The following is an 11,162-nucleotide window of genomic DNA, read 5'->3' as shown; positions in this document are numbered from 1 at the left end:
CTGAAGTATTTCCTATTGTCACACTTGCTGGAACTCAAAGATTGCCGCTTAAAGCTGCTGTTAGGATGAACGAAACATTTTCATATTTACTAACTGGCTGAACTTTTAAAATGAAGTACATGAAAACAACTTTTTTTTTGTTTTGTTTTGAGTTTGAAAACAGAAAATCTGTGGATCGTCTGTGACAGACACCTTACCTCTTGCACCCACAAGGGGGCAATGTAGAAAAGGTTTGGGACTAACAAAATAAAACGATGACAAAAAAAGAAATGTATGTTATCGCCACAAAATGCCTTTGTTTCTGTTTGGTACATGTTGAAATGAATATTTTTTGCTTTAGAGATAATAAACCTGTCGTTACTTGAGGTGAATCTGTGATCTGAAAGTAATGGTTGAAAAATCCACGAGGGCGAAGCGCAATTTTATGTATGTTGTAAAGAAGAATCATAACTGGGAAAAAATATATTAAACAGTGTTTTGATTTCTCAGTATTTTTTAAAGGGAACGTGGGAAAGCAGAAAGAGGGAAGCGTTTTCTTTTTATGACGTCATGATCTAAAGTCTGCACCTCTCCAAAACTGGCACTAGATGGTGCCTTTGTCAAACACCAGCTCTGTGGGGGAAAGTCAGACGCGAGGAGAACTTGACATTTCGTAATCACAAATAATAATATTTCATACATGATAAATAAAACAAACAGAAAAAAATAAATGCACAAATAAAAATTGAAGCAGATTTTTTTTTTAACGCAGACTTTAGACTTATTCTGCAAAGCGTTTCTCCGTTTCCACGAAAAGGTTTCTTTTTCTTTTGAGGTTTTTTTTGTGACTCATAAGAAGAAAATTGTGGCTTTTTAAAAACATGACGCCATTGTCATTTTAGAGCGTGAAAGGCTTCGGGGGAGGGGTGGAAAAGAGAGGAGACCTTTATTCTTCTGAAAATGAAAAATGTTAAATGTGGGTGGATTGACATATATTTTTTTGAGTTCAAAATGTTCTGTTCTTTTGGAATCGAAAGAACAGAACCCTCTTATTTTCTTTTTACTTTATTTGAAAAAAAACACTTTTTACTTCTCCTTTCTTGGGAAGTTTACAAAAACAGAAGAGACGTCAGGTTCAGTAGTTAGTAATCTTTCAAAACAAGTTCACTTTCTTGTTCACACAAGAGTGATACAAATCAGTTGTGTTTCTTATTGATCAGGTTCTGTTAATAATTACTAATCAGGGAGCTCCAGTGCAGCTCAAATGTTTACAACAGTTCAAAGATGAATTTATAGTCTTGGCTTAAAGTCACAAAATGAGAATTTCCAAATCACCACCACCACCCGCCTTCCGAAATTGCACTCCTCATTAGAATTGGTTTTCAGCTGAGTGTTGTGCAAATTTGCTTTATTTCCCCTTTATGTTCTCTTTTTTTCAAAGGGCAGAAAATAAAAGACAAAGTTAACAATCTGTTTTTCAAATGTATATGTTTTTTTATACCATTGTTAAACAGTGCCATACCGACCCCACGACATCCTCGTGAACATAGTATCTACTCATATTTAGGTATGTGCTATATTCACTTATTCATTCACCTAAAAGGCTGCGCTTTTGTGGCGTGGTTATCACCCTGTCAGCAATACAAAGTCCGCCTGACTGATACCATAGGTTGGATGTTAAAGGTCACCGCAGACTGAAGAAGTGATTCTTGCTGACGCTGCACAAATATTAGCGCCATTGAAGGAAAGAGAAGGAAAAAGGTTTTCATGAAATCTCGTGCAAACAGCAGAAAATCAAGACAAGAAGCCAAAGAGTCCAAGCCTGAATGTGAAAGATGTCAAGGAGCACCAGCAGAGACTGAGGGAAGGTTTTTTTTTTTTTTTTTTTTTATTGGAGCTGCTTGTTGCTGATGTCGGGAGCCTGACAGAGGAATCTGATCGGCTGAGGAGCTTGTTGCTGCAAAGGAAGACTCGAGGTAAAAGCAACCCAACAATAAAAGCATTTTGAAAACGTAAATCGCGACTTAACTGACATGCAACATAACTGGCGGGTGTGTTCTGTCATCACTGCAGCAGCATGGTCAGAATGGGCCATTAAACTCTTCTGGAGCTGTTTTCACTTACTGTGACACGTGTTTGTGTTATTTGAATTTCTCAATGTGTGTGAAGGTGCTTAACACAAACAAACGGGAAAAAAAATTGCGTTCTGTGAGTGCCAGCAAAGGCCGGGAATCACATCACATCAGCGTCAGCCACATCACCGGGAATCTCTGATATCATCCAACCGACAGGTGTCCCACCAGAGACTCCAGCGTGAGTGTGTGTCAGTTGCTGTGTGCTTGCGCTGGGACAAACACTTGATTAGCAAACGTTGGCTTGGGTTGTGGTAGTGAAGGCACCGCTGAAGTGTCTCTTATGTTATATATTAGCTGAGTAGAGACAGTGCATGTGTTATTTTTGAAGGAATAAAGAATAAAAATTAAAAAAAACAAAAAAACACACATGACACAGTATATGTATGTAAAACATCTCCCTTTTCCCAAAGTCCACTGCTGTCCAACACGATTGCGGTCCAGGCTGCGTTCAAGTCCTCCACTGGATTATGGCCTCAAACACACCAAGAGACAAGTGAGACACAACTCCTAATGAAACTAATACAACCGTTATCGTTTTTAGTGTTTGCTTGATTGTGTTCCTGCCCCCATCCCGGCGGGGGTTTTTTTTTTTTGAAAAGGACAATTGTAAAAGATTTTTTTTTTTTTTTCTGAAAGAAAAAAGAAAAAAAGCAGTCCGACTCCCCCTGCAGGTACTATGGTGTCTGGCTCATCTTCTTCATGCTGGGCCTGGGGACGCTGCTACCCTGGAACTTTTTCATGACGGCCACTGTGGTACGACCTCACTTCCTGTCTGCTCAGTGTTTGGTTTTCCCCCACACATGGTCAATGAGTCACAATATTTCGCAGATTTTGCCAAACTGCAAAAAACATCTTAAAACGGTCACGGAAATAACCAGTCGGAACAGTTCGCAGCTGGTGCACAGCCACATCCAGCCAACAGATGGAATGTCTGAAAGTGTCGGATTCCAAACAGAAGGCTGAAATGAATGTCGTACTCATGAACTGAACTTGATTGATTGATTGATTGATCGATTGATTGACTGATCGATTGATTGGCCGACCCCTGGTCCTCTGCTTGTGTTTCCTTTTTCAACCCTAACCCTTCCAAGCAGATGCTGGGCCCTCCAGATTCGGGCTCTGCTGATGGTTTCTCCCCACTGGGGAGTTTTTCCCTGATTGCTCTCGAGGGATCTGTTGGTTTTTACCTTTTGATTGTACAAATCACTTTGAGGCTGCGTTCAAACCGCAGGCGAATCTGATTCAAATCAGATTCCTTCTCAAATCCGACTTCCAGGGCTGACTGTCCACACTTTTTTAAGCAAGTGTCCAAATGGGATGTGATCCACCCTAAGATGCCTCTGGATGTGATTTAGCATTGTATAAATAAATGCATTGATTAATGAAGACGCCACATTTTTTTTAATGGAACCTTTCTACACAGTGTAGTGACTTTTGGGCAGGTGCGGAATTCCGAAAATCCTCATTAAATACTGAGAATTAACCGTCACGTGGTGCCCGCCTGTGTCTCCAGTACTTCACCGGCCGTCTGAAGGATACTTCATCCAACGACCGCTCGGAAAATGGGACGGATGTGGCTGAGGATCGGCGCAGTGCGCTGGAGGCCAAGTTCAACAACGTGATGACTGTGTGCGCGATGCTGCCGCTGCTGCTCTTCACCTGCCTCAACTCCCTGCTGCACTCGCTGTGAGCGTCGCACCTGCCGACACCACCGAAGAAGAGTCGCACGGCACACTCCAACCGCTATTGAATGTTTGTTTTTTGTTTAGTTTTTTTTTTAAAAAAAGATGGGAAAATTCCGGTACCAAAGTACCAGAAACCTACATTCTGCAATTTGGCCGCCAGGAACCGCCAGAATTGGTTGCTGAAAGACTACAAGTTACTTCCTGTCAACATAGGAACGAGCCCTAAACTTGTTGTCACAAACTGGCTGCATTTCATTCTTGATATAAATTGCTCGCAAAATCAACAGCAAATAATCTCTAATGTCCATTTAGTCTGATTTTGTGTAAACAGATCAGAAAGTTGTGGGCGCACCTTAAGGTTCAGTAGCAAACTGTCATCGGCTTACCGCCGGGTTGGGGGTGGGTTTTAGGGGACACTCTGCACCCACGCTCCAATCACACACGCGTCCAAAGATGGAAACTCAAACTCAATCCTCTAGGCTTCAGAACGACTCTTTGCAAAAACCAAATGAACGATGGTACAGTGACTCCGCCCATCTTTATAGACAGTCAACGTGCTCAATGCGCCTGGCCCAATGTCCCGTTGAGCCACTCGGTTGGTCCTCAGGTCGTGCTGAGCCTCTTGCTCCTGTTCCAGGGTCTCCCAGCGGCTGCGGGTCATGGGCAGCCTGCTTGCCATCATGCTGGTCTTCGTCCTCACCGCCGCCCTGGTCAAGGTGCCCCTTGAGCCGCTGCCCTTCTTTGCCGTCACCATGGTGAAGATCGTCATCATCAACTGTGAGTCGTCGCCGTCCCGTCGGCCAGCTTGCCTGCGTTGCTGTTGTTGCCGCTGCTACCCCCTGGTGGCTGACCTCTGCGTGTGTGTGTGTGTGTATGCAGCCTTCGGGGCGGTGCTTCAGGGCAGCCTGTTCGGGATGGCCGGCGTGCTGCCAGCCACCTACACCACACCCATCATGAGTGGCCAGGGGATGGCCGGGTCCTTCGCCGCCTTCGCCATGATCTGCGCCATAGCAAGTCTGCCTCACAACTCGACGATAAATCATGTGTGGAATGTCAAATGTGTCATCAACGAAACAGCAGCAGCTCGTTTAGACTTGACCAGTAACTAAATAAGTTATCATGAGAAACGTAGCTTTTCTCGATTGATAAAACAGAAACTCCTGTTAAAGGTGGCAATACGCAAGCGTATGAAATGAACAAAATATTGTGTTGCCTTCGATTTAATTCATTTTTGTTCCTTGCTATCCTCCATTTTCCTTCCACTCTTACTTCCTTGTTTTTTACCCATCTTTCCTTCCCTCCTTCAGGCGGCTCAGAGATCCACGATGCTGCCTTCGGTTACTTCATCACAGCATGCGTTGTCATTATGCTGTCCATCCTCTCCTACGTTCTGCTGCCAAAACTGGTGAAACGCACACGCGCACGCACACACACACGCACAAGCACACACACACATATGCTGATATCAAGAAGTGCCAAACAATACAGACACAAAGAGGATGGTTTTTATGGGGTTAGAGTCATTTTATTTTGAAGAGTCTGCTGTCTTCCCAGACTGTCAGACCAAAGACTATGAAAAAGTCTCCACTGCCTCCTGATTGGCTGTCAGCGTCAGTGGTTGGACAGGTGGAGGGGGTGGGGTCAGGTCACCCCAATGGTTAAAATGATGGTTAAATGCAGAGGTCAGGTTCCACATCCTCGGAGAACGGGAAAGTCAGCTGGACTTTGACCTTTAAACTTTCACTTTCACACTGTCTTGCCATCCTGTCTCGTTGCCTCTGCCAAGTGTGTCATCTTTGTGTTGACGTTGTCTTTCCAGGACTTTTTCCAGTTCTACCAGGACAAGAAGTCAAATGAGACATTGGAGGAGGAGAACTCTGTCAATCTCATGAACAGAGGTGTGAACGCCGTTTCATTCTCCTGTCGTTGCAATTGAAATTTTTTCTCTCATTGAGACTTTGAGGCAACTTGTCTTGTTCTGCAGAGAGTAAAGACGAAGTAGCCACCCAAGCAAGAGAGCAGAAAATCTCCATTGGGGCAATCTTCAAGAAGGTCTGAGAAGCCAAAACAAACAGAGATGATCGAGCGAAGGAGCTGGAAAGACTCACTGCTCACCTTTGACCTTCAGATCTGGTTGTTGGCGCTCTGCGTCTGTTTGACCTTCACCATCACCATCGGAGTGTTTCCCGCCATCACGGCAGACATCAGGTCCACCCTTGCAGACGGCGCCCCCTGGGGTGAGTTCGTCATTCGTTTCCTTCTTCTTTGCTGTTTCCCGCACGAGATTCCAGAGAGGGGGCGGAGCCTTTGGAGATCATAAATCGGATTAGATCCTTCAGATCAGGGGTCGTCCTATGGATGAGGTTGCGCCACAGCAGGTCGGAGCTTCATTTTGTCCCCTGGATGAATCAGGAGATTCTGAGCTGCACCTGTCTCTTCTCTTCAGAGAAGTACTTTGTCCCCGTCAGCTGTTTCCTGCTCTTCAACCTGAGCGACTGGAGCGGGCGGAGCTTGACGGCGGTCTGCATGCGGGTGAGTCCCATTATAAGAACAGGATACCGGATTGGCAATATGGCAGTGCAGCCATTCTTTTCCAGTGGCCACTCGAGTTACTGCAGCCAACCCCACAAGGCTCAAAAACACCTTTGACTTAAAATGTGGTTCATATCAAATCTTCATATTGCCGATTTTTCAGTCATGGTCTTTTAGTCTTCCAAAAAAAAATGTTTTTATAAAGGCCTGAAAAGAGTTTTGTCCTCCCAGTGTGACGTCTCGGCGTATTACGTGTTGTTGTGTCTCGGCTCGTTTTGATTGGCTGATTCGTCCTGATGCATTGTGGGAGTTCCGTGGGCATGGTGGGATGTGCACCTGTTCTGTGCGTCACATAATGTGGAAGTGAGCAACTACATTGAAATGAACAGGCCGCCACACTGGGGGTAAAAAAATGTTGACGCTTGCTCTTCTTCTCTGTGTCCCAGCCGCAGAAGGACAGCCTGAAGCTCCCCCTGCTGGTCGTGGCCCGTCTGGCCTTCATCCCGCTCCTCATGCTGTGCAACATTCAACCTCGTTTCAAACTCCCCGTCTTCTTCGTCCACGACGGCTGGTTCATCGCCTTCATGGTGCTCTTCGCTTTCTCCAACGGATACCTGGCCAGCCTGTGCATGTGTTTCGGCCCAAAGTGAGATCATGAGAGAGGCGTACATTTGCTCAGAGAAACCCGCTGTCTGGGGGGGTGTAAAGGCTTAACTGGCCACTTTTTCTCTTTTCGTTCTGCAGAAACGTTCTGCCCCACGAGGCAGAAACAGCCGGAGCCATCATGGCTTTCTTCCTGTCTCTGGGTTTGGCCCTGGGAGCGGGTCTGTCCTTCTTCTTCAGAGCTCTGGTTTAAACAAGAGGCCTCACCACTGGGAAGTATGGGGGTTTGAGCTTAGGTATCATGAGCTGGCTGGACTACAACAGATATTTCTGACCAGCTCTGATGGGCGTAGCTTTCACTGTAGGCATGAAATGACTCTGTTAACAAAAGTATTTATGAAAATGTTTGTTGTATACTACATTTCAAATAAATCCCTGTTTATCGGAATGATTCCCAATGTTTTGTGTCACGTGTAACATTTAAAGATTGAAATTAGCCAAGTCTGTGCCGTTTGCTTTGGAGGAAACAGGAAGTGGGACGGAACAAAACACTGACTGAGACTGATACGAACCAAGGAAAGGTTATGATGGTTAACAACCTGACCGGATCCACCAGCGACTCTGCTGTGTTTCACGGGAGAAACTGGAAGTTTGATTTTAACATCTTGTGCGGCACTTCAGCAGAGGTCAAACCCGGAACCCTCGGGATGCCAGGTGGAATAAAACAAGGCAACACCATTGTTCTTCAGGAGTTGATTCCATAATTTAATACATTCAGCAGTTAAACACTGATAAATGGACCAGAGGGGGAGGTGGAGAAGGAGGAGGAGGAGGAGGAGAATGAGGAGGAGGAGGAGCCGGGGTGTTGGAGGTTTTGGTGGTCACTCAAGCTTGGTTCTTTTAACGGCACCAGGAAGGCGGTCCTGCAGCCTGGAAATACAAAGAGTCCTTTTCGTATGTGAAGCACAAGCTACGGGAATCAGCAGCTCTGCTGGCCAGAGGTAAACCCAGCCAAGAAACCAAGCCAACCAGAAGTTAGGCTAGCCAGCTACCAACCTGCAGCTGGGCTAGCTGGCTATATTTAGCAAACTAGGCGAGCCAGAGGCTAAGCTAAGTGTGAAGTCTCATGCTTCTTCACAGAAATGACTAAAAACATTTCTTGGTTGGGTTTCCAGTAAAATCTGTTGGCAGTTTTTCAAAAGAATGAATGAAAAATAATGAAATTTTCATTTTTATTTTAGCCTGAAACCAAAATGACACGAAATGTGTGATGTCACCTGTTCATTGTCTCCGCCACCCTGGTACGAGTCTGCTCAACAATGCGATCGATCTGTACCTGAATGCACACACACACACACACACACACATTATTGGCGTTATATTTCCATTTTTTTTTTAAAGTCGTCTTGTTTGGACAATAAGGAACAGAAAAGTTTGAAAGTCGTACCTTTTTCTTCTGGTAGATCAGAGGAGTGACGAAGAAAAGGATGTTGGCTACGCAGCAGAAAGAGAGAGTAGAGATAACATTTGGTCATCCTCCCAGACTCACTTTGTCCATCAGAGAGACGAGCGCTCGCTCACCAATGATGAGGATGGTGATTCCGTTGAAAACGGCGCCGACGTACGTCATGATCCACATGACGGCAGCCAGCTGTGGATGCCACAGAACCAGGACATCAGCATCTCACCGTCAGCTCCGTAGCAACCTGAACCTCAGTCGAGAGCGAACCAACCTGACCTTCAGGGAGTCGACAAGGTCGTCGACCAGCAGCAGCCTCCTGGTCTCTGAGGAAAAGCTGTTCAAGTGGGGCAAACAGCGGTCGGCCAGCGAGTGGAGCTTCTCAGCGGACACAGAGATGTCCCTCTCCAACAGAGACCTGGGGAGGTGATTGGGGGGCGGCAGGGGTGAGTGTGTGTGTGTGTGTGCGTGTGGGCGTGTCTGTGTGTGCGTGTGCATGTGTGAGAGACCTGAACGGGTGTCCTTCATCTGACTTCTGAACCGCCTGGATGACAGATTTGTAAACTCTGCGGACAGGAAGTGAAGGGTATGAAACAGGAAATGGGCAGATGGGCAAATGGGATTTGGACAGCGACATCAAGTGGTTACACTTTAGATTGCAGTGTCTTTCACTCCCCCTCCCCCTCCTGGGCGTGCCGGTGAGCTACGGTGGCCTGCGCACCCAAACCTGAATACCTTGTCCAACTTCTTCTTCGTTGGTTTATTTGAGGACGCGAGCGTTCGCCCTAAATATAAAACACGCTGTATATATACAGACACACACACACACACACTGAGAACCGTTCTAAGGGTAAGAAAACCAAATTACTTTTATTGTGCTGTGATTATACACTTTTATTAATGTATTTATGGGCATTATGTTAAGCTTCTACCAATATAAATATAAAAAACAATCAGGTAAAATATTGCACTTTGGACCTTTAAACTTTTCTTTTTAAATGATTGCCTTTGGCTCCTGCCGGTGGAAGCTGGTCGCTGACAGACCGGGTGAGCGCCTACCTGAAGGTGATGGTGACACAGAGGCAGGTGAGCAGCAGGTAGGACACCACGCTGATGACAGACAGAGTCGCCACAGAGACCAGAACCAGCAGTGAGAAACCGAAGGCCGCCGCCGTCTTCTTTGGCTCCTTCCAGTGAATGAGCTGTACAGCTAGTAAACAGAGATCGGGGTGGGGTGGGGTGGGGTGGGGTGGGGTGGGGAGGTGGGAGGGGGGAAGTTTGTAACATTGTCATGTGACGTCCAGGACGTAACGCGTCAAAAATTCTAAGCTGTTTGAGATTAAAATCCTTCAGCAGATTAAAGAACGGCCCGAACCCACAAGCTTGAGTCAGCTGAGCAGCTTTTGACTGGACAAAAGGCTTTTGTGTTGCAACAATGTGAAGAGCATTGAACAGATAGCATAGCTACACAGGCTAACAATTTGCAAGTTATCTAAAAATAAATAAATAAATAAATAAAATAAAAACAGAACAGGACACCTGCATTAGCAAATGCTTGTCTGGCCTGCTAATTAGCTGCCTAACATTATGACAGGTAGGTAAAATGGGCTAACCGCCAGTGCAGCTAGCACTCTCATTCGTATGCCATAATTCGATAATGGCTAAGCTAGCTAGGTGTGAAACACCTGAGTCCCCGGTGAAACTGCAATTGTGCAGAATGATGTGCGTCTTCTGGTCATTTCCTATAATGTTTGTTGTTTAATAAGCACAAACATTAGGACTGGACCAGTGAGCATCTCCAGACTTGACCTGCCTGAGCCTCACCAGGTGCAAAGGGTGAGTCTTACCTGCCCATGCGAGGTCTCTGAGTGATGAAGAGGAGGAGTTGTTGGATGACGAGGAATCAAGAGTGCTGCTGGTGGAGTCGGCCATTTTTCTTCTCCTTCCTCCTCTTCTCCGTCTTCTTCTGCTGAAGGTTGAAGGGCTGAAGTTGCTCGACTACTCTGACCCCGTCTGAGCCGCAGCTGGGGGAGGGATAATGACATCATCAGTGGGCAGTGCGACAGCTTTGTGGTAAGAAAAAAGAATTAACTTCCAATCTCGACTGAGGCTGATGTTGTGATACTGAGCAGGATGCAGGAACCAAGATAGCAGCAGATGACTGATTACTGATAGGTTATCTGGCTGTCTATCTATCTATCTATCTATCTATCTATGAGCACACTGACTCAACAAGACGCTGATGGTCAAGTTATAGCTGTTAATTTCTTGTGTGCTCACTTTAGGCAGCTGGGGAAACTACTTCTAGTGGTGGAAAGTATACTGCATCCAGTTACTTTAAATTCCCACTGGTCGGGGAGGGAGGGGCTTCATGGTAGTGTGATCAACTTAAGTGCAGTCACTTTATCAAGTAAAACTCTTAGATGTGTATAAAACAAAGCACAAATTATTTTTCAAGCTAGAATTAGCTTGTGGCGAACTGTGGCTAACGGGTCGGAAACTGTCTCAATGCATCAAATGTTTTAGAAATGATTTAAAAATATGACGTGAACTGATAGCTGAGCTCCTCCTGGTCGTTCGCCGATCGACTCGACGCAGTTCTGTTGTCAACCACCAGATGGCGGCAATTTACCGGCAATGGAGAGGAACCGGAAACTATTCACATTTGAAGGTCCACGTTTCCTCCGGACGGCTTTAAATGCTGGACCGGGCACATGCGTAGGTCTACTTCCAGTGTAATCACGAGCAGTCAGTCTTCTCTTCTGTAAA

The 11,162-nt window shown here is 45.7% G+C and overlaps 2 protein-coding genes across 3 annotated transcripts; one reads left to right on the top strand and one right to left on the bottom strand.

The window, feature by feature from the left end:
* Window positions 1–1,659: 1,659 nt before the first annotated feature.
* Window positions 1,660–7,382, top strand: LOC142904965 (equilibrative nucleoside transporter 1-like). The gene is made up of 14 exons (XM_076051402.1): window positions 1,660–1,955; window positions 2,149–2,292; window positions 2,525–2,607; window positions 2,786–2,867; window positions 3,628–3,800; window positions 4,437–4,576; window positions 4,679–4,813; window positions 5,107–5,204; window positions 5,619–5,699; window positions 5,786–5,851; window positions 5,928–6,036; window positions 6,246–6,331; window positions 6,778–6,977; window positions 7,076–7,382. Exons 3-14 carry the CDS (start codon window positions 2,582–2,584, stop codon window positions 7,185–7,187), a joined length of 1,308 nt encoding a protein of 435 aa, XP_075907517.1. The 5' UTR covers window positions 1,660–1,955; window positions 2,149–2,292; window positions 2,525–2,581; the 3' UTR covers window positions 7,188–7,382.
* Window positions 7,383–7,675: 293 nt separating this feature from the next.
* Window positions 7,676–11,154, bottom strand: LOC142904967 (reticulon-3-B-like). 2 transcript variants are annotated; one of them, XM_076051404.1, is made up of 9 exons: window positions 11,026–11,154; window positions 10,241–10,417; window positions 9,453–9,603; window positions 8,903–8,959; window positions 8,673–8,811; window positions 8,516–8,585; window positions 8,382–8,428; window positions 8,212–8,270; window positions 7,677–7,864 (listed from the first exon to the last, which is right to left on the bottom strand). In XM_076051404.1, the coding sequence occupies exons 2-9, from the start codon at window positions 10,323–10,325 to the stop codon at window positions 7,816–7,818; spliced, it is 657 nt and encodes a 218-aa protein (XP_075907519.1). In that variant the 5' UTR covers window positions 10,326–10,417; window positions 11,026–11,154; the 3' UTR covers window positions 7,677–7,815. The 2 variants fall into 2 exon arrangements, with proteins under 2 accessions (XP_075907520.1, XP_075907519.1); XM_076051405.1 differs by lacking the exon at window positions 11,026–11,154 and having other exon boundaries at window positions 7,676–7,864; window positions 10,241–10,701.
* Window positions 11,155–11,162: the final 8 nt, after the last annotated feature.

This window comes from Nelusetta ayraudi, unplaced genomic scaffold (assembly GCF_046127955.1).
Source record: "Nelusetta ayraudi isolate G7.1 ecotype Tasmania unplaced genomic scaffold, CSIRO-AGI_Nayr_v1 ptg000134l, whole genome shotgun sequence".
Taxonomy (NCBI): Eukaryota; Metazoa; Chordata; class Actinopteri; order Tetraodontiformes; family Monacanthidae; genus Nelusetta; species Nelusetta ayraudi.
The sequence above is the reverse complement of the archived record's forward strand: the minus strand, read 5'-3'. Positions and strand labels throughout refer to the sequence as shown.

What these genes read in the sequence shown, in the direction of transcription:
- LOC142904967 (XM_076051404.1), bottom strand. Translation starts at nt 10,325, where the DNA reads ATGGCCGACTCCACCAGCAGCACTCTTGATTCCTCGTCATCCAACAAC. An exon ending in CAGAGACCTCGCATGGGCAG is followed by an intron (nt 9,604 to 10,240) that starts GTAAGACTCACC and finishes TCTGTTTACTAG; the next exon opens with CTGTACAGCTCATTCACTGG. An exon ending in GTGGCGGAGACAATGAACAG is followed by an intron (nt 7,865 to 8,211) that starts GTGACATCACAC and finishes TTGTATTTCCAG; the next exon opens with GCTGCAGGACCGCCTTCCTG.
- LOC142904965 (XM_076051402.1), top strand. Translation starts at nt 2,582, where the DNA reads ATGGCCTCAAACACACCAAGAGACAA. An exon ending in TTTTCATGACGGCCACTGTG is followed by an intron (nt 2,868 to 3,627) that starts GTACGACCTCAC and finishes CTGTGTCTCCAG; the next exon opens with TACTTCACCGGCCGTCTGAA. An exon ending in TGCAGACGGCGCCCCCTGGG is followed by an intron (nt 6,037 to 6,245) that starts GTGAGTTCGTCA and finishes TCTTCTCTTCAG; the next exon opens with AGAAGTACTTTGTCCCCGTC.